The sequence below is a fragment of the Rhinoderma darwinii genome, chromosome 1, assembly GCF_050947455.1.
Source record: "Rhinoderma darwinii isolate aRhiDar2 chromosome 1, aRhiDar2.hap1, whole genome shotgun sequence".
NCBI classification, from domain to species: domain Eukaryota; kingdom Metazoa; phylum Chordata; class Amphibia; order Anura; family Rhinodermatidae; genus Rhinoderma; species Rhinoderma darwinii.
In genome coordinates, this window is record NC_134687.1 from 299378351 (window position 1) to 299399484 (window position 21134).

The 21134-nt window shown below is 42.0% G+C and overlaps 1 protein-coding gene across 2 annotated transcripts in view; it reads left to right on the plus strand.

Annotated features, from left to right (window-relative positions):
* Positions 1-2588: 2588 nt before the first annotated feature.
* The window catches only part of APC2 (APC regulator of Wnt signaling pathway 2), a 66308-nt gene continuing 47762 nt past the window's right edge, over positions 2589-21134 (plus strand). The window contains exons 1-2 of one of the 2 annotated variants that reach the window (XM_075825412.1): positions 2589-2682; positions 3521-3593. In XM_075825412.1, coding sequence (XP_075681527.1) covers positions 3588-3593 — 6 coding nt within the window. In that variant the 5' untranslated portion in view covers positions 2589-2682; positions 3521-3587. Of the gene's footprint in view, positions 2683-3149; positions 3249-3520; positions 3594-21134 lie in introns of those variants that run through there. The other variant, XM_075825414.1, reaches the window with a different exon arrangement.

Here is a 21134-nt window from a genome sequence, read left to right on the forward strand (position 1 = left end):
CACATGTGGGATATTTCTAAAAACTGCAGAATCCGGGCAATAAATATTGAGTTGCATTTCTCGGGTAAATCCTTCTGTGGTACAGAATTTTTTTTATTACAAATTGATTTTAGCAAAAAAAAATTAAATTTGTAAATTTCACCTCTACGTTTCTTTAAATCCTGTGAAACGCCTATAGGCCTGAATGCTGTTTTGAATACTTTGAGGGGTGCAGCTTTCAAAATGGGGTGATTCATGGGGACTTTCTAATATATAAGGCCCTCAAAGCCACTTCAGAACTGAACTGGTCCCTGAAAAAATAGCGTTTTGAATTTTTCTTGAAAATGTGAGAAATTGCTGCTAAAGTTCTAAGCCTTGTAAAGTCCTAGAAAAATAAAAGAATGTTCAACAAATGATGCAAACATAAAGTAGACATATTGGAAATGTTAACTAGTAACTATTTTGTGTGGTATTACTATCTGTTTTAGAAGCAGATACATTTAAATTTAGAAAAGTGCTAATTTTTGCAAATTTTCTCCAAATCTTGGTGTTTTTTTACAAATAAATATTGAATTTATCGACCAAGTTTCTTCACTAACATAAAGTACAATATGTCACAAGAAAACAATCTTAGAATCACTTGGATAGGTAAAAGCATTCCGAAGTTATTACCACACAAAGTAACACGTCAGATTTGAGAAATCAGCTTCGTCCTGAAGGCCAAAACAGGCTCAGTCCTGAAGGGGTTAATGCCAGAGATGGTTTGGAACTCTGCAGTTATTGAGTCAGTAGAGCATTGGTGACTTTTATGCACTATGTGTCTGAGCACTTGGAGACCCCGCTCTGTAGCTTTACGTGGTCTGCCACTTCATGGCTGAGTTGTTGTGGGTTCCTAAACGTTTCTCACGAACTGACTTGCTGCAATGGTGGCATCCTATCACAGTACCACGCTCGACATCAGTGATATCTTTAGAACGACCCATTCTGTCACAAATTTATGTAAAGGCAGACTGCATGGCTAGGTGCTGGATTCTATAGACCTGCGGCAATGGAACTGAATAAAACACCTGACTTCCATGATTAAGGCCCCATGCACACGACCGTAAAAAACCTCAGTTTTTGCGGACCGCAATTGCGGTCCGCAAAAACGGAGCCATTCACTTTCATTGAACGCTGACACCTTTCCGTAGTACTACGGAAGGGTGTCCGTGCCGTGGAAATGTTCCGGGAATTATGGAACATGTCCGTTCTTTTGCATTTTGCGGGCCGTGCTCCCATACTTTGTATGTGAGCACGGCCCGAAAATGCGGCTGTCAGTCGGCGGCCGGCCGAGCCCGCAATCGCGGGCCGTGATTGTGGGCACGGTCGTGTGCATGGGGCCTTAGAGGTGCATCCCAATACTTTTGTCCATATAGTGTACCACCAATACTGCAAAAAACGACTGCAAGACTTCCATAGCAACAATATCCATGTGACCAGCACAGTATGAAAAAAAACACCCCAATAAGTGTTATCAGATATATAAATATTTATTACACAGTATACAATGAATTACCCAAAACTAAGGCACATTGTCATAATTTTTAGCCGCAATTACGGATCCGTAATTGCGGATAAAAATACGGATACATTCATTTTTATGGCCCACGTATACCTTTCCGTATATTTACGGGTAAGTGTCCGGACCGTAGAAATGACCCGCAAAAAATAGAACATGTCCTATTTTTCGAAATTGCGAACCGTGGTGCTATACTTTTTTAATGGGAGCACGGCCTGCAAATGCGGGTGACAGTCTGTGGCCATCCGCGGCCGTCCGTGCCCTTAATCACGGACCGTGCACACGGCTACGGCAGTGTGCATGAGGCCTAAGTAAATAAAACCTGCAGGTAGATCGAATGTGTCCCAGAATTAATAGGTAAATACTAGAATTCTAATTATTTTATATTGGTACTTGCAGTTTAGAGAAAAATACATTCCCTTATTCATGAAAACCCTGTAATACAAGTAACAACGTACTATAGTCCAGTGTTATGACCCTGACATAACGCATAACAATATAGACATAGAATAAAACATAATTGTAAATTAGTTAACAATCTGTATATATTAGGAGACAATAAAATAATGTTGTGACCCTTTCTTTTGTATTAGGATTACTCCAGAGGGCTGTTTAAGACTTGAGGCTCTCTTGAGGAACTGCTGGAAATGTTATTGGCAGCTCATTTGTGAGGGTAGCAAAGGTAAATTAAAATAAAACAAAAAAGAACAATATTGCTATTAAAACAGTGGACTATAGAAGAGTTCGGAATAGAATGTTTATATACAAATATTATGTGTTTGTGTTAATTTGAATGGGGCTCCATAGCAGTGTGCTTCTTATTGATAAATGGGGTGTCTTCACCCTACTAGGAGAGATGCCGTAGACTTGAGTGTTACGGTATTGCAGTAATGGTAAGGCACATAAAGTGATACACTAATAAGAGGGAAGAGCTGGAAGGATGCTGGGAGTGATGATGAAATATACAGTATAGAGCACTAATGACACTGGGAGAGAGGAGGAGGAATGTGTTCAGAGAGAGGAGGGATTGAGCATACAGGGAGGGGGAGGTGAGACGGGTGGAGGGAGATCGAGAGGAAGGATTCATGGAGGCAGCTGAGAATACAAGGGCTCTCAGCATCCTCTGGATTTCTACATCATAGCAGGTGAGTAGAAGGCAGGTGAATTATTTTATCTTCCTAGAGAGTGAAGGAAGAGATTAGGTGACTGGGAGGAATGCGGGGCTATTCCCATAATATTGCTGAATATATGTATTCCTTATTAAGAATCAGCTTGTTTTCAGCTATAGACAGATGAGTAATGGTGGAAAATATACTAGATCCTGACCGGAGACTCTATGTGTTTAGTGTTTTCAGGTATAAATAGATGTTTGGAGGAAAGTAGTGGGTGGTAATGGGGATAAGCTTTGGATAGAAGTGGGTGGGCTTAGTGACGATTGCATAGAACCAATTTATCTTGCCATTAAACAAAGAAATCGAGAGGTAAGGAATGGGCCTCCCATATATGCAGGACTACAAGAATGCGATGCTGGACTAGTGCGACAGACCAGAGATGGAAGATATGTCATGTTTGTGTGAATGTGTGTGCTTGTGATGGGGGTGGGAGATGCTAAAACATCCATACTGTACTATGTACAAGCATGTGTGGGGAGGATTGGAGAGGCAGGGATCCAAACGTCTAGCCATGTATGTTGCTGGAGTCTAGAAATCTGGTATGTAGATTTGGATTTATAGTGAGAATTTTCAGGGAATATCTATAGGATCTGGGAGAATGGAGCTCCAAAGAATTTAAGGCTATAGAGAAGTAGTTATTACAATATGTTGGTTATAATTTACCGTCTGAAGTCCATAATAAGGAGAGGGATGGGAGACAACTGCAGGCCTTGGGGTGACACCAGTGAATTTGTGGAATGACGATGGTTGTTTGTATCTGATCAGTGAACAATCTGTTTTGACATTTGTGAAATTTGTATTTTGTCCCCAGAATGAAGAATTTGGTGGATTATCTTTGGTATTTACCCTGAGAGACAAGCTGATTTGTTGTGTCTGCAATGGAGGTATGAGGCAATGAGATTATGAACAGTATTCCCTACATTATTGTAGACAGAAAAATGTTATGGATAAACCTATTGTTGTGAATACACTTCACATCACTTCGGTCTCATAGATTGTTGGATGCTGATGGGGACATTTTATCAATATGTTTCTTGTTACAGTTAAATAGGGTTTTTCTATTACAGGTAACTTTCATGTTTTTAAAGATTTGTATATGCCGTCCTGTAGATTTAAGTAAATATACTGCCTTTCATATCTCACTTTTGCGATGTAAAGCTATGGATTATTATAACTAGGTTTAGCTGTTTAAATAACCTTGGATACGACACAGTTTTGTCATGCTGTCTGCAATATTAAAATCTACATTCAGACATTTCAGCATACTTTGCTATTAATATTGACCATATTTGCTCAAAATGAATATCTCATACATTCTTACGAAGTGTTTATGGCAGAAATTCCTGTGCATATGACTATTTAAAAGAACAGAATATAATGCTTTGTCCATATTATTAGTGAATAGAGGTGTAAATTCTGTAATAGTGGCCCCCAACTAGAAAGGGATAAAGTGATGTAATAAAACAGAAAAACAGACATAGTGATGTGACATGGATGATAAACACTGTGCCGTCATAGGAAGCGGTTATTTCACACAGCAATGCTACAGTATAGTAATAATGTGCACAGTGATGTCACAGAACAGGTATAATGAACATAGTAATGTCACAGCTAATGGCTAAGTACCACAGTGATGTCACATCACAGGCATAATAAACACATCATCATATTAAAAGGATAATACACAGAATGATGTCACAGCTAATGGCCAAGAAACACAGTGGTGTCACAGCAAACAGGTAATACACACAGCACCATAATACAAGGATTATACACTCAGTGATGTCACAGCACAAGGACAATAAACAGCACGATAATACAAGGATAATACACACAATAATGTAATGGAAGGGAAATTACCCCTTCAAGAAAATTAGATGGTGTTTTTTTCCTCAATGACAAATAACCAAAGATTTAGCCCTTTGCTTTGGCTGTGTGGACATGTTTGGTTTATTACCATATGGATGTAACACAGATGGCAGTCAAGGGTCATAGATAAGGTTTTTCATGCTTCAAAAGAGCTTCAATATTAGTAAATTAATTGTATATTGAATTCACCCACTCCAGCAAAATACATTTTGTAATTTTTGCAAAGAAATTATTTTTTGGGGGAATTCCTCAATTATTAATCTATTTCATTGTTCTACAACATTGATGTGCATTATTTTGAGAAAGCAATTTGTTGTGGTTAGGATTATCGGGCACATGTTTGGACAACCTGTTAATAATGTGGTTGCATTGTGTCATTGTCAAACTGACATTAGCCTCTTCATGATTGTTTTTTTTTCTCCCAATGACCATACACACTACTGGTAAAACTGATAAACCCTATTTGGACTTTTGCCTTCAGAACTCATACTGTTCTGTACTGTACTAAATCCTGCTAATAAGATAGGAGAGCTACAAAAAATGGTGTCATGTTTGATGCAATAGTATATCATAAAAGATGTGAGGAACTTAGCCTTATGTGGAAGCATGGACACTTTTAGGCCTCATGCACACAGCCATCTTCACAGACGATGTGCGGCGGCACACAGAGTCCCTATGGACTGCATTATGGAACTGTAAGCCCTATAGTGCCTCCAGGGGGCATTGTATTCTTCCCTGGAAGCAATGCTTCATAATATGGCATGCCACCTCTATTTGCCTCTGCATTCAATCAGAGGCACAGGGAGGTTTAATATGGGACAATAGCAATGGTTGCCATATTACGGTTCTGTACAACACAGATCCCAAGTACATCCATATGCAATAGCCCTAAAACATGTTATGGTTTTGAATAATGTTTGAAAGAACTATTTGCAACTGAAGTTGAATCTGACATTAGTATAGGTAAAGATCCAGAGTAATATAAGAAACTAACAACTATATTGGCGACTTGGTAAAGTCAACAGTAAGTAAATTTTAACGTGCCAGGCAGAAACAATTGATATCTTACAATAAATAATTGGTGTTCTGGTTGGACGGCCACTGTTGCAAGTTCTATATAACTGAATGTGGGAAATGGTTATATTGTTGCATTGTGGCTTAACAAAATGATATGCCAATGTAACAATTTATTGACCTTCAGATACAATAATGGCTGCTGTATGACAATAATAACTGTTAGGTAAGCAGCAACCAGTCTATGTTTGGCCACTGCTAAGCTACAGTGCAGAAGGATGTGTCCTGGATTTGGCAATACCAGATCCCTATGCTTTTATAGAGAACAGCTGTTATTACTTATCACTCAGGAAAGGGCTGGTGGCATGTATTCATAAGTACAGTATCACCAGCACTTCTGGTCCAGCAGCTATGGAAAATGAGACCTGGATTCCCAGGGTTCCTTTCTTCCTTTTTATTGAGGTGGTTGGATATGGCCAGGGGGAACTTCGGTGGACTTTGTTTCCTTCTCTTTTACGGTTATGCCTTCAAGTAGTTTATTTAGCATTTATTAAAAAAAAGTGTGTTTTATAATGTGTACTATATTTATTGGTATATTAGTTTTTTTATTTTTTTACCCAAAAAAATCTTTATTGCAGATCTATCATATATGTGAGCTATAGTAAATTAGCACTTGAAGGGGTTGCATATACCAGTCTCAGTTTGGACATACACAGTCTTATTTTTAAGCCCAATACATTGATCAGACAGAGAATTGGGCATTCAAGGCCTGTATATGTGTAGATATAGAATATATCATTATTGTAATATGTTGGAAAGTCTGATTCCCCACCTGATCCTCGTTTTTCCTCATAGAAAAGGGCAAAATGAATTTGGACTCTGACTGTGCTCCTAAAGCATAAAAGGTCCAATGATGAGAAGATGTCTAATCGACAAAAATATATCTGCCCATGTATGGCTACCTTAGCATTGTATACAGTATAGTTAAATGATCTAAATATTTTACATTTAATTTAATACATTCAGGACAAATATACTTTTATATTGTCCTTAAAGGGAAACTCCACCTGATATGTAATAGATATATGTTGTAATATCACATTGGTGCAGTGTGTGATCTCGGACGACCTAAGATATTTAGAGAATGCTTAAAGGGGTTATCCGGGGACCAAAAATTGCATTGCAATAATATATTTATGTGAAACGAAGTATCTTACTAATGTACTTTCATTTAAAATTCTGTACAAGATGGTGCAGTTCAAACCTCGTGAATTGTTCCCAGAAGTCCTGGAGCTTTTCTAATAATTGTAACGCTTCGACACGGCCCCACGTGACTGAGGGCTTGCTTCATGTGCTGTTTGTGAACATGACCGCAAGGGGTTGTCACATTGCCTATTGCTTGAGTCCCGAGCAGTGCATCAGCTAGTGCTTTACTCGGGACTACAGCCCTGCTCCCGACGTCCGTATTTGGTCAATTTAGGGGTTTCCTATCACTGGAGTCCCCGAGCCGAGCATCATCTGATGCTCTGCCTGGGGACTCCAGCACTTTTGACTATGTCACTGTCACTCTCGATATATGGACAGTGACGTCGGCGGCAGTACTGCAGTCCCCAAGCAAAGCATCAGCTGATGCTCTCCCTGGGGACTCCAGCACTTTTGCCCACGTCACTGTCCATATATGGACAATGACATTGGCAGTTGTACTGGGGTCCCCGAGAAGAGCATCAGCTGATGCTCTGCTTGGGAACGCCAGCGATAGGAAACCCCTGAAGTCACTGACCATATATGGACAGTGACGTCAAGAGCAGGGCTGGAGTCCCCGGGCAGAGAATCAGCTGATGCTCTACTCAGGGACTCCAGTACTGCTGCCGACATCACTGTCCATATGTGGACAGTGACAGTGACATGGGCAGAAGTGTTGTAGTCCCCAGGCAGAGCATCAGCTGATGATCTGCTTGGGAACTCCAGCGATAGGAAACCCCTGAATTGACCAAATATGGATGTTGGGAGCAGTGCTGGAGTCCCGAGCAAAGCGCTAGCTGATGCTCTCCTCGGGACTCAAGCAATAGGCCCCTTGCGGTCATGTTCACGAACAGCACATGAAGCAAGCCTTCAGTCAAGTGGGGCCATGTCAGAGCGTCATTATTATTAGAAAAGCTCCAGGACTTCCAGGAACAATTCACAAGGTTTGAACTGCACCATTTAGTACAGAATTTTAAATTAAAGTACATTAGTAAGTTACTTCGTTTCAGATAAATATATTATTGAAATTCAATTTTTGGTCCCCGGATAACACCTTTAAACCCCTTTGACACCGCTTAGACATTTCTCTTACTTAACATCGGACACAACATTGTAAGAGAATGTGCATTCAAATCAAGAGGAATTTAATAAGAATGTTGTGCCAGGTTTCTAGGAATAGAAATCTCTGAGTATTGTCAAAGGGGGTTGATCTCTCTGTAGAGCCTCTTTATTCTGGAAATCAGTAGCGGCCTGAGATATTCTGACACGTCACCAATGTCATCTTACATGTATCAATGGCATATTAGAAGATCATTTTTACTAGATGGTCCCAATGTGTTGCCAGGGACCATCAGGAGAAGGCAGCGGTTGGAGCAGACCAGCTGGCTTGGAATGGGTAGCCTTGTTTTTGGCACAGTTGGTACAGGAAGAGACATAGTCCACAACATCTTTAGGTAGCGTGGGCCACCAGTATTGATGAGAGATAAAGTCCTGAGTCTTACAGAGACCAGACTGCCCAGCCAGCTTGGAATTATGTCCCCGGAGGAGAATTCTTTTCCTGTCAGCAGGTTAAACAAAAAATTTTCCAGGAGGAATGTCTTTGATCTGCAGAGGGTTAACAGCAATAATCCTAGAAATATCAATAATATGTTGAGGATCTTCTTCAGAGTTGTCAGTTTCAAATGACCGGGACAGGGCATCGGCCTTAATATTTCTATCTGCTGGGCGGAAATGGACCAAGAATCGAAATCTGGCAAAGAACAGTGACCATCTGGCTTGACGAGGGCTCAGACGTTGAACAGTCTGTAAATATGTGAGATTCTTGTGATCAGTGAAGATCATGATCGGATGAGCAGCCCCTTCGAGCAGGTGCCTCCACTCTTCTAAAGCTAACTTGACAGCCAGCAATTCATAATTCCCCAATGGAGTAGTTGCGCTCTGCCGGAGAGAAGGGTTTGGAGAAAAATCCACAGGATACTGTCTTACTCTTGGAATTTCTTTGGAAAAGGAGTGCTCCAGCACCAATGGAAGAAGCATCAACCTCAAATGAGAACTGCCGATTCACATCTGGATGGTGAAGAACGGAAGCTAAAGTGAAGGTGCTCTTGAGACTGATGAATGCAGACTCTGTCTCAGGGGTCCAGTCATTAGCATGCACTCCCTTCTTGGTAAGTGCAGAGATGGGAGCAGTAAGAGACGAGAAATTTGGGATGAATTGGCGAATCCTAGAAATCTCTGTATGGCTCGGAGACCTTGAGGATGTGGCCACTCCAAGGCGGACTTCACTTTCTCCGAATCCACTTAAAGTCCTCGATCAGTAATTATATAGCCGAGGAAGGCCAAGGTTCTTTTTTTCAAATATGCACTTCTCACGTTTATCGTATAGGTTGCTCCCCCTTAACCGCGACAGGACATACTTCCGATGCGTGGTCAGATCAGATGAGTACATCAAGATGTCGTCCTGATAAACCACCACACAGACATACAGAAGATCGCGGAACATGTCTTCCACAAATTCCTGAAACAACGCTGGAGCATTACACAGTCCAAAGGGCATCACGAGATACTCATAGTGACCGTCTCGGGTGTTGAATGCGGTTTTCCATTCATCACTCTTGCAGATACGGATCAGGATATAAGCCCCGTGCAGACTCAGCTTTGTAAAAATCTTAGCCCCACGAATCCTATTGAAGAACTCGGAGATAAGCAGTAAGGGGTACTTGTTTTTGACCGTGGTTTGGTTTAAACCACGGTAATGGATACACGGTCAGAGTGATCCATTCTCTTTCTCCACAAAGGAGAATCCGGTTCCGGCTGGTGGAGTAGACTTCCTGATGAATCCCCGCTCGAGGTTCTCCTTGACATAATCCAAAATGGCCTGGATTTCAGGCAAGGAGAGAAACATCCGCATAACTAGCATACTGTGGAGGTAGTCCAAAGAGTGACTGAGGCAGTGGAGAAAGAACAGGACAAACCTGAGGCAGGCAGTGGTGAAGATATCGGGGTCCCCATTAGAGGACCTCTCCGGAATTCCAGTCAAGGACAGGAGCGTGTTGGCGAAGAAATTACAATCCCAACAGGATGGCGTTAATAGCTTTAGACAGGACATAAAAAGCTATCAGTTCCGAGTGGAGGACTCCTATTTGTAGCCTCAGAGGTTTGGTGATAGAAAGGATTGTGTCTGGCCGAGGTTGTCCATTCACTGAAGCGACCGCGAGAGGTTTCCCCAGAGGAACTGTGGTCAAGTGGAGATGGTCTACTAAGTCCTGTTGAATAAAATTTGCAGCCACTCCAGAATCCAAATAAGCGGGAATAGAGTGCGATTCTTCACCCGAGAAGACAGTAACAGGAATAGATAACTAGGGAGAGAGTTCAGCAGTTGGCGTCGATCCACCTAGGGTTGTCTCTCTAATCAACCCTAGGTGCTGCAGTTTCCGGCTTCTGTGGACATTCACACAAAACATGACCCTTGTGGCCACAATACAGACACAATCCTGCTGAGCATCTGCGCTGTCTCTCTTTGTCGGACAATCTGAGTCTGTCCACCTGCATGGGCTCCTCAGGAGAGACCATTGGAGGAGGGAGTAGGGGTCTCTGGAACCTGGGTGCCAGTCTATAGGACCTTTTCTCCCAGTATGCTTCATGGATGCATTCCTGGATCCTCATGTCTATCCAAGTAGCCAACATAATTAAGGTATCCAAGGTGAATGGTAGGTCACAAGCTGCCAGCTCATCCTTTATTAGAGGAGCCAGTCCATGCCAGAAAGTTGCCACCAAAGCCTAGTTATTCCAGGCAAGTTCCGCTGCCAGAGTACGGAACTGGATGGCGTATTCTCCTACCGTTGACGGAGAGTCAGAAGAGAGGCAGCTGCAGAACACATCCGACCCGGTTCTTCAAAAACAGTACAAAAAGTCTCTAGGAACAACTGTAAGTCAGATTATTCCAGACCCTCACGTTCCCAGATAGGATTTCCCATGCCAGAGTTTTGACAGAGAGGAGGGAGACAATAAAAGCAACCTTGGCAACATCAGACGGGAAAAGATGAGCATACAATTTAAAGTAAATCTTGCATTGGTTGATGAAGCCTCTACATGTCTTTGCATCTCCATCGTAGCGAGGTGGTAGAGGCAATGAAATTCCGGGTTCAGAACTTTCAGGTGGGTTAACAGGTGGTCGAGTAGAGGAAGAAGCCACAGAAGGGAGATCCAAATGGTTAACAATGGAGTTAACGGACTGTAATAGCTTATCCAGTCGTGCACGGAGATCTCGCATATCCGTTTACATTAATTGGAGTGCTGTCTTGGCTTGACCAGCGGGATCCATGGCCTGAGAAAACTGTCACGGCTGTGGGGTATGTGGACCCACTGGGCCACTCCACTGTAGCTGATCAAACATTGTCTTTGATAGTCTCTGGGGATAGCACAGTCAATGATAGTCTCTGGGAGTAGCGTACTTGTTGCAAGATAGCACCGACACCGCACACTGGACTTAGCACAGACACTGTAGTGTAGTCGTCTTAGACCCTCAGGCTGGCACAGGCACCGGACACAGATGGTAACCTCGTCATAGACACTCGGGTTGGCACAGGCACCGGACACTGGAGTAGTGTAGTCGTCTAGGCCCTCGGGTTGGCATGGGCACTGGACACTGGAGTAGTGTAGTCATCAAGACCGTCGGGCTGGCACAGACACCGGACACAGATGGTGAACTCGATTCGGACTCTCGACTTGGCACTGGAACTAAACACAGATACTGGATACAGGAAACGGGATACATGATAGAGCTAAGGAACCATTTGCAAGACAAACATAGGTAGACACAACATTGTTCAGGCAAGGTGGAAGTGGACAGAGTCCTTCTTAAAGTCCTGAGTGAGCTGGGATTGGACAGGGACAATTTTACTGCTGCGCGCGCTGGCCCTTTAAGACCAGGAACACGCATGCGCTTGCACCATAGGGGAAGCAGCGGGGAGATGCAGTAGTGTGTGGCGGCCTCTCTGGGGAAGGAGACATCGGCAAGTCCTTAGAGCCCTGTGGTCACGGCTGCCGGTATGTAGGGAATGCCAGCGGTCAGCGACTGCGGGCATTACAATATGATGTGATTGGCAACTGCCTCTTAGCGTTTTTTTGCTTTCTTCTGGATCAACACAAGATTATAGGTGGGACTTGATCGACCTGTGTCTTTTTCAATATCATCAACTATGTAAATGTAACTTTCTAACTATGAAATTTCTAACATAGAACTTATCTATGTTGTGTAAGGGATATTGTACTAATTTTGGTGTTTAGTGCGGTTTATAAAGAAGTTTAATGCAATAACTGGGGGATTCTGTGACATGAGATTTTGTGGATTGTACAGCAGTTTTGTAGGCAGCACAGTATAATGACTTCCTTAGTATCTCTCATTTCTGTGGGACATTATTGATTCCTGGTGGGGTCAAAAGTGATGTGCTTAAGGCCCCTTTCACATCGCGTTTGTGCTATCTGCCGGGCGTATGCGTTTTTAAACACTAAAAAAGTATTGAAACTTATAGCTCGGCGTATACATAGACTATAATGGGTCAAACATAGAGCAAAATAGCATCCGTTTGGTCTGTGTTTGTCATGGTTTACATTGGGATACTGTTTTTTGAAAGTACTGAAAAGCAGCGTCTGCTACGCTATTCTGTACTTCAAAACAACGTATACTCGATGTAACTTTTTTTAGCATTGATCTCAATGGACGAGGTATGCAAACGTAATGCTATACGTTTGTATCCGTTTACACACAGTAAATCTATCTGTTTTTTTCTTTTTTTTTTCTATTAGTGTTTACTTTAAAAAAAAGTGTACTTTTTCTTAGGTAAAAAACGGACAGAAACGTATACCAATGTATGAGTATACGCTAAACGTACACGCTATAAAAAACACAGACGTAAACAGAAAATGCTACATGTTTGTATACTTTTTCAATGGTCCATGTTTTTATTTAAAAAAAACGTATACGCTCGCCGGATAGCACAAATGCGATGTGATAAAGACAGCATGATGTCATGAAATTCTTGGAGGATTGGACATGTGAGCTATACTTCACAGAAATGCCCTTCCTTTCTTCTTCTTCATGGGTAAAGTACAAAGTTTATACATTTAGACTGGGTGACAATGGTTTATTCAGATGCAGCAGAACTGTTGAAATTTGCTGAAATTTCTGCAACTGAAAATTTAGTTCCATAAATATGAATGGGGTTGTTTCTGCAGCATGTGCATGGATTTCTGCAAACCCCATTCAGATTAACGGGACAGCCACACATATTTCTGCAACAAATCTGCCCTATGTGAATATGTCCTAATAAGGCTGGGTTCACACACCATATTTACGGACGTAAATCGGGCGTTTTAACCTCGAATTTCGTCCGAAAATACGGCTCCTAAGCGTCGGCAAACATCTGCCCATTCATTTGAATGGGTTTTACGATGTTCTGTGCCATGTCACTTCTTGAGACGTAAATGGAGCCGTTTTTCATTGGCACCATTGAAAAACCGCTCCAATTCCGTCCGTAATTGCCGCCGCGAAAAACGCGAGTACGAGCAATTTACGTCTGAAATTCAGGAGCTGTTTTCTCCTGAAAACAGCTCCGTAATTTCAGCCGTAATGGACGCTGCCGTGTGAACATACCCTTAGTCTTAGGAAAAGCCTCTGTGCACAAATCATATGATTAGGTTCATGACAGGTCGTGTCATTATATAAGAAATGTCCACTTGGCTGGTGTGTATTTTTTCTATGTTGGTGCAACAGTTTAAGACCCCACTGATGGTGTTTATGGTGATTTTTTTTTTTTGCCTCACTGTCATATATTTGATAGGATTTGTCTATTTCTCTTTAAGTCTTTAGTAAGAAAAACATTTGGTCATTCATCTTGAATTTCAATTGTCGTTTTTTTTTACTTTTGGATCTTTGACAAAATGACTTTTAGCCCAGGTAACATGTAACCTATTATTACTTGCACAAATCATCTCTTACATCTTGTCACCTATGGTTTCAAAGTCATCATTGACCCCAATGCAAACATACAAACAGATCCTACATCCTTTTTTTTTTTTTTTAGGTACAATTGCAGTCAATTACAAATAGATTGGAACATAGTATTATCTATCTGCAGGCATTTGTATCTGCAACATTTTTCTTCATTACCAAAAAACAGATGCTGTTACTTGGAGTGCAGACAGTGATGTGAAAAGTCATACCTTCAATGCAGCACCACACATGAGTGGGAGTAGTATGAAGGAGACAATGTCCTGGGTCACTTTACATGATCACCGTAATCCATACAGATCTATTTATCAGTCCTGTCTATTCATGGATGTTTAGTATGATAATTCTGCATACGGTTTTTGCTGACTCATCCTCATATTCTGGATTACGGACTATTCATTGATTTACTGGCACATTGCTTTATTTGTCATGTGCATAATGTAAAATAATATATTTAGTATCTAAATAGCTAAATAATAAACTATTTAGTATTTAAATAGCTCTCTTCAATTTACAAGGTGCCAAATAGAATAACATACTGGATAGATCCAACCCCCCCCCCCCCCCCTGAAAATAGATTTCTCTGGGCTCTGTACTGTATCTGCTTACCAACCCTATTAGACAGCGGGGGGGGGGGGGTGACGACATTTCTGACATTTCATGATTCTTAGCAAATCAGCATCACGTAGCAAACCAAAGAGGTCCAGGTTCACATGAGGCAGTCTGTAATGCATTTCTTTTTTAGCCAAAGCCAGGATTGTATCCTAAAAGGAGCAAGAATATAAAGAAGGACTTCTACATCTCTTATAGTTTTGTCCACTCCTTGTATTAGCTAGAAAAACAAGCATCAAAAACTACAGTGTGTGGACCTGGCCTTAAAGAGGCACTCCAAAAAAATTGTTATTGCTTTGCCTGTTTGTAATGGGCATCTTGTACATGTTTATGATAATTATTTGCTCACCGAGCATCTAGTTTCAAACCGCAGGCTCCGTTCGGATCCATCGTGCGGTCACGTGATCTCTAATCTGACAATTCTGAGTCTCATAGACTTACATAGAGAAACTGGCTTCCTGTCCACACATAAGACGTTGTGTGAATCGGCCAGCCACATTAGAGATCACGTGACCACACGGGAGAGCCGAACGGAAGCCTGCTGTTTTAAAACTAGATGCCTGGCGAGCAAATAATTATAATAAACATGTACAAGATGCCCATTACAAACGGGCAAAGCAATACAAATTTTCATGGGGGTTCCTCTTTAAAGAGAACCTTTCACCTGCCCATACATGTGCAGCTGAGTGAAACATGTAATTGGCAGGGCTGCACAAACCCTGGGGCACTTTACATTTTTTTCTACCCTCCTCCATTATTTAGATATCGGTGCCGTTATATTTTGCGCCCGATATTTAAATAACCCCCCAAACTGCCAATGGGGTGTGTAATGGCAATGGGGCGTGTTACTATGGCTGTAACACTGTCCAATCAGATACGGACAGTGTTACAGCAAGAGCGAGGATAGAGGAGAGAGTGTTCGCGCACACGCTCTCACTCTTCAGCTGTCAAGATCAGTTTTCTGCTGAACTGGCAAGGGGGGGGGCGTGTCACTGCTACGGAAAGTGTAAGAGCTGGAGAGAGGAGAGCGCGCATGCACTGTCCGTAGCAGAGACACGCCCCCTTGCCAGTTTGGCAGAAGACTGATCTTGACAGCTGAAGAGTGAGAGCGTGTGCGCGCACACTCTCTCTCTCTCCTCTATCCTCGCTCTTGCCGTTTCACTGTCCGTATCTGATTGGACAGGGTCACAGCCATAGTAACACGCCCCCTTGCCATTACACACCCCATTGACAGTTCAGGGGGTTATTTAAATATCGGGCGCCAAATATAACGGCACCAACATCTAAATAACGGAGGGAGGTAGAAAAAAAATGTAAAGTGCCCCAGGGTTTGTGCAGCCCTCCCCATTACATGATGCACTCAGCTGTACATGTATGGGGAGGTGAAAGGTTCTCTTTAAGCTGTTAAAAGATCCTATTCGCGGTTTATTCTTTCGAATAAATTAAATGAGAAATATTGAACCGTTTGGGCAATCCTCTATTGCTTTCACTTGAATGAGCCGACCCCTCCTTCTCCCTTCACTAAAAATATGGAATGAGGGAAATTGGGTGTTTAAAAAGAGGGGGATTGGGTGTGATAACTGCCACATTAACTACTTACAGTCAGCAGCTATTTCTTGTCTTTGGGCTACCCATACACTTCAGATAGATGTCGGCTGAACGCTCGCTCGGAAAACAGTTATTTTCTCCAACTTCCCCATACACATGCACGCTCGACCGAGGGGAACAAGCCGCTGTCAGACTTCTCCGGCAGCATCTTATCGCCTACGAGAACAAATATTCTGCCGTCGGGGGAGACACTGGACACCCCCATACACATTAGCTGGTTGGGTTCTACATCAGTAAATACATTATTTCTTCTTGTTCATTTCTGCTGATTTCCATATAACACATTAGGCGTTGTCTTTCCGTGGGGATTCCACAAGATTAATTTCTGTCAACGAAAATCAATATATTTGGTCTAGAATGTGTTAATGGTGCATGTGGCACAGACCTATCCGTCAGTGATGATTGCAATCAAAGGACCTTATAGTGACAGTATTGCGCCCACTCCTTCTTGACCCTTTGACTTTTTTGGAATGTAATTTGGTTATTTGTCCGCTGGGGTTTGATGCATTACGTCATGTCTTTGTTTAACCGTGTGTAGACATGAGATGGATGTTTGATGTTTTGGTATTATTTAGCTCACATCCGTATAAATACATATGACTAGTGGTGCACAGCCTGCAGGCCGTCCAGTGATGTTCTTTGCAAGACTATCAGTAAATATCCATCATATAGCATTGTGGTCTGTCCTATGGAGCATTATTGAATAACAGGCACATACAGGAGTGTTCTTTTCATGGTATTAAATATTCCTTATTATTTCAGGATCTGTCCAGAGTGCTGAAACATTCACCATTTCTTCATCTTATTAAATTTTTATAAGGTTTATTTTTTTTTTCTCTAGTCCCTGGATAGGCTGCAATGGGTTGTACTGTAAATGTATTAATAACTATATGTCAGGCTGGGGCCTGTGAGGAAGAGTACAGCTAAGGAGAATAGTAGGATGTCTGTGAAAGAGGGGTGGTGGCTGTTGCTGCGATGGCTTTATTGTCGCCATAATGGGCTTCTTGTTCGTTTTGCCTGGGGAGAAAAATCTTTCCTTGGCTGATCTGAACTGCCCAGGGAACGCTGGCATTAACTGTTTATGGAAACGCTCAGCAGCTAGCATATGTTCTTCGCAGATAGAAAATGGTTGTGATAATACTGGTGAATAGAAAACAGTGAATAAGAGTAAAGGATATGACTACACTGGTACCTATTCAACAAAGACTATAAGAAAATACTGTTGCGCTATAAAAAAAAAAAAACATCAGAAGCCTTTGTTTGCATTGGTGCTTCATTTCCATAATTGTATATTACACCGCTCACCCTCCGCTCTTTGATTATACAGATGCACCGCCCTCGGGATTCTCCATATAAACAGCTAATTTAAAGAACTCATTAATTTCTGCATGTGCCCCAGATGGTCACTCAGCAAAGCCTCGTGATAGCTTTTTTATGATTCCCTGCATGACTGAATCCACCTCACGCACTAGCAGATCTGCAGGGTCACAGTCATCGCCTGTCAGATGAGACATGCTTGGCTCATTGTGTGCCACTCTTTATTTTCTGTTTTGCAGAATTTATCTCCCGGGTCATTCAAAATCTTAACTTTAGCAGTCTCATGTTTTTGTGTTCTCCTTAGGATTTATGTGATTTTATTGCTGAAATTACGCCCCCAATTCTATGTTATGCTTCCGTCTCAGCTTTTCTAATATTCTCAGATGTGTATTTTTTAAATTATATTTATTTCTCTTTGGTCTCGTGTCAGACTTGTACTCACTTTGCATAAAATTATTGATTTGTCTTGAATAGTCAGTTATTTCTAATATATTACATTTAAGAAAATACTAAGTCAAAAAATAGTATGCCCCAGCATAAAATTTACATTTTTCTACGGTGCTTTATTTGTTGTGTATGTTTCAGTCTTCAGTACAACTTGTTGTTTATAGATGGTCTGTGAAGGTGTCTGGATGATAAGATGTTATTGATAAGATGTTATTGAAGGGGTGCACATACATAATTTGTCACAAATTACTTTCCAAGGAGTTAGCAATGACCGCACTTTACAACAGCCATCAAAAAGAATTCTCAAATTGAATTCTTCACAGATATGTCTTAGGCTGTCACAGCTCCTACAGCGGGTACCGATCGCTGTGTCCCCACTGATTAACCCCTGAAAAGCTGTGCTCAATAGCGATCACGGCTTTTTAGGGGTTAAGCTGCCATCGCCGGCCTGCTACACGATAGCGGCCGGCGATGGTGACTATGGCAACCGGACACCAAACAATGGCGTCCGGCTATGCCACCGACGGAAGCCTAGTGGGTCCTGACGAAGTCAGGACCCACTATGCTTGCTGTCAGTGAGTAGCTGACATCTCTCATACACTGCACTACGCATGTAGTGCAGTATATTAGATTAGCGATCAGGGCCTCCTGCCCTCAAGTCCCCTAATGGGACAAAGTAAAAAAGTAAAAAAAAAGTTAAAAAAAGATGTGTAAAAATAAGAAAATAAAAGATTTAAAAGTAATAAAAGTAAAAATCCCCCTTTTTCCCTTATCAGTCCTTTATTATTAATAAAAATATCTAAACAAACAAATAAACTATACATAATTGGTATCGCCGCGTCCATAACGGCCTGAACTACAAAATTATTTCGTTATTTATCCCGCGCGGTGAACGCCGTAAAAGAAAATAATAATAAACCGTACCAGAATCACAATTCTTTGGTCACTTCACCTCGCAAAAAATGGAATAAAAAGAGATCAAAAAGTCGCATGTACCTAAAAATGGTATTGATGGAAACTACAGTTCGTTACGCAAAAAATAAGTTGTCGCACGGCTTTATTGATGGAAAAATAAAAAAGTTCTGGCTCTTAGAATAAGGTAACACAAAAAGAAAATTATTTTTTACAAAACTTATTTTATTGTGCAAACGCCATAAGACATAAAAAAAACTATAAACATCTGGTATCGCCGTAATCGTATCGCCACGCAGAATAAAGTGAATGTCATTTATAGCGCACGGTGAACGCTGTAAAAAAAATAGAATAAAAAAACAATAGTAGAATTGCTGTTTTTTAGTCACCACGCCACTTAAAAATAGAATAAAAACTGATCAAAAAGTCGCATGCACCCCAAGAAAACTACAATGGATTCCTCAAGGGGTCTAGTTTCCAAAATGCTGTCACTTTTGGGGGGTTTCCACTGTTTTGGCACCACAAGACCTCTTCAAACCGGACATGGTGCCTAATAAAAAGGAGGGCTCAAAATCCACTAGGTGCACCTTTGCTTCTGAGGCCGGTGCTTCAGTCCATTACCGCACTAGGGCCACATGTGGGATATTTCTCAAAACTGCAGAATCTGGGCAATAAATATTAAGTTGCGTTTCTCTGGTAAAACCTTTTGTGTTATAAAAAAAAGTGGTATAAAAAGGATTTTCTGACAAAAAAAAAGTAGATTTCACCTCTACTTTGCTCTAAATTCCCGTGAAACACCTAAAGGGTTCATAAACTTTCTAAATGCTGTTGTGAATACTTTGCGGGGTCTATTTTCTAAAATGGGGTGTTTCATAGGAGTTTCTAATATATGGGCCCCTCAAAGCAACTTCAGAACTGAACTGGAACCTAAAAAAATAAATAAATTAGGCAATACTTCGCTTCTTGATTACTGATAATGAGCCGTGCCCACACCGAGATGACCCCAGTTTTGACCGTTTGTATAAATGGAGACCCCTATTAGACCGTTTCAGTGCCCGGTTTTCCCAAGCATACACCCACGAGAAGTGTATTTCTATGGATGAGTCCTTGGTACATTTTAAAGGGAGGGTTCAATTCCGCCAGTACCTGCCGGGTAAGAGGTCAAGGTATGGCGTAAAGATGTATAAGCTGTGCGAGAGAGAATCAGGGTATACCTACAAATTCAGGATATATGAAGGGAAGGACACCAGTGCTCAGCCCCCAGAATGCCCCCCCCCCCCTTACTGGGAGTTAATGCAAAAATTGTGTGGAATTTGGTGCACCCACTGCTGGACCAGGGTTACCACCTCTACCTGGATAATTTTTATACCAGCCTCCCACTCTTCAACTGCCTCGCTTCCAGAAGTCCTGCGGCACTGCTAGAAGAAATCTGAGAGGCCTCTCTAAGACTCTGCAGGGCAAACACTCAGAAGGGGTGAGAGCAGGGCACATTCTAGCAGCAACATATTGTGTGTCAAGTACAAGACAAGAGAGATGCGACACCAGTACCCATGTACCAGGACGAGGTACCAGTACAGAGACCCCCAAACCAGACTGCATCCTGGACTACAATAGGTACATGGGAGGGGTGGACTTGTCAGATCAAGTCCTGAAGCCCTACAGCGCCATGCGGTGTGGTATAAGAAGCTGGCCGGGCACATCATACAGATGGCATTGTACAACGCGTACGTGCTACATCGATGTACAGGCCAGACGGGAACTTTCCTGGAATTTCAAGAGGTGGTTATCAAGAGACTAATTTTTAGGGACCAAGAAGGGGGGGGCACCCAGTACTTCTGTAAGCGAGGCCACACGCATCGTACCAGGGCAACACTTTCCAGGAGAAGTTCCCCCAACTGGCAAGAAAGGAAAAAGTCAAAAGAGGTACAAAGTCTGCTATAAGAGGGGGATAAGGAAGGACACAATATATCAATGTGACACGTGTCCCGAAAAACTAAGGCTCCGTATGAAAGAGTGCTTCAAAATGTATCATACATCCCTTGATTTTTAATCTACCCCAGTTTTACTTACCCTGATGTACTCCACACAGCTTATCCCCCCTCGTCTTTCCCCTCTGAGCCCTGCTGCGTGCCTAGGCAGCTGATTACAGCCACATGTAGGGTATTGACGTACCCATGAGAACCCACAATACAGTTTATGGGGTGTATGTCTCCGGTCAAAATGCTCACTACACCTCTAGATGAATGCCTTAAGGGTGCACTTCTTGCGGGTTTCAACTGTACTGGTACCTCAGGGGCTTCTGCATACATGACTTTGCACCAAAAAATCCCCAGTAGGCCAAATGGTGGTCCTTTCCTTCTGAGCCCTCCCATGGGCCCAAACGGCAGTTTAT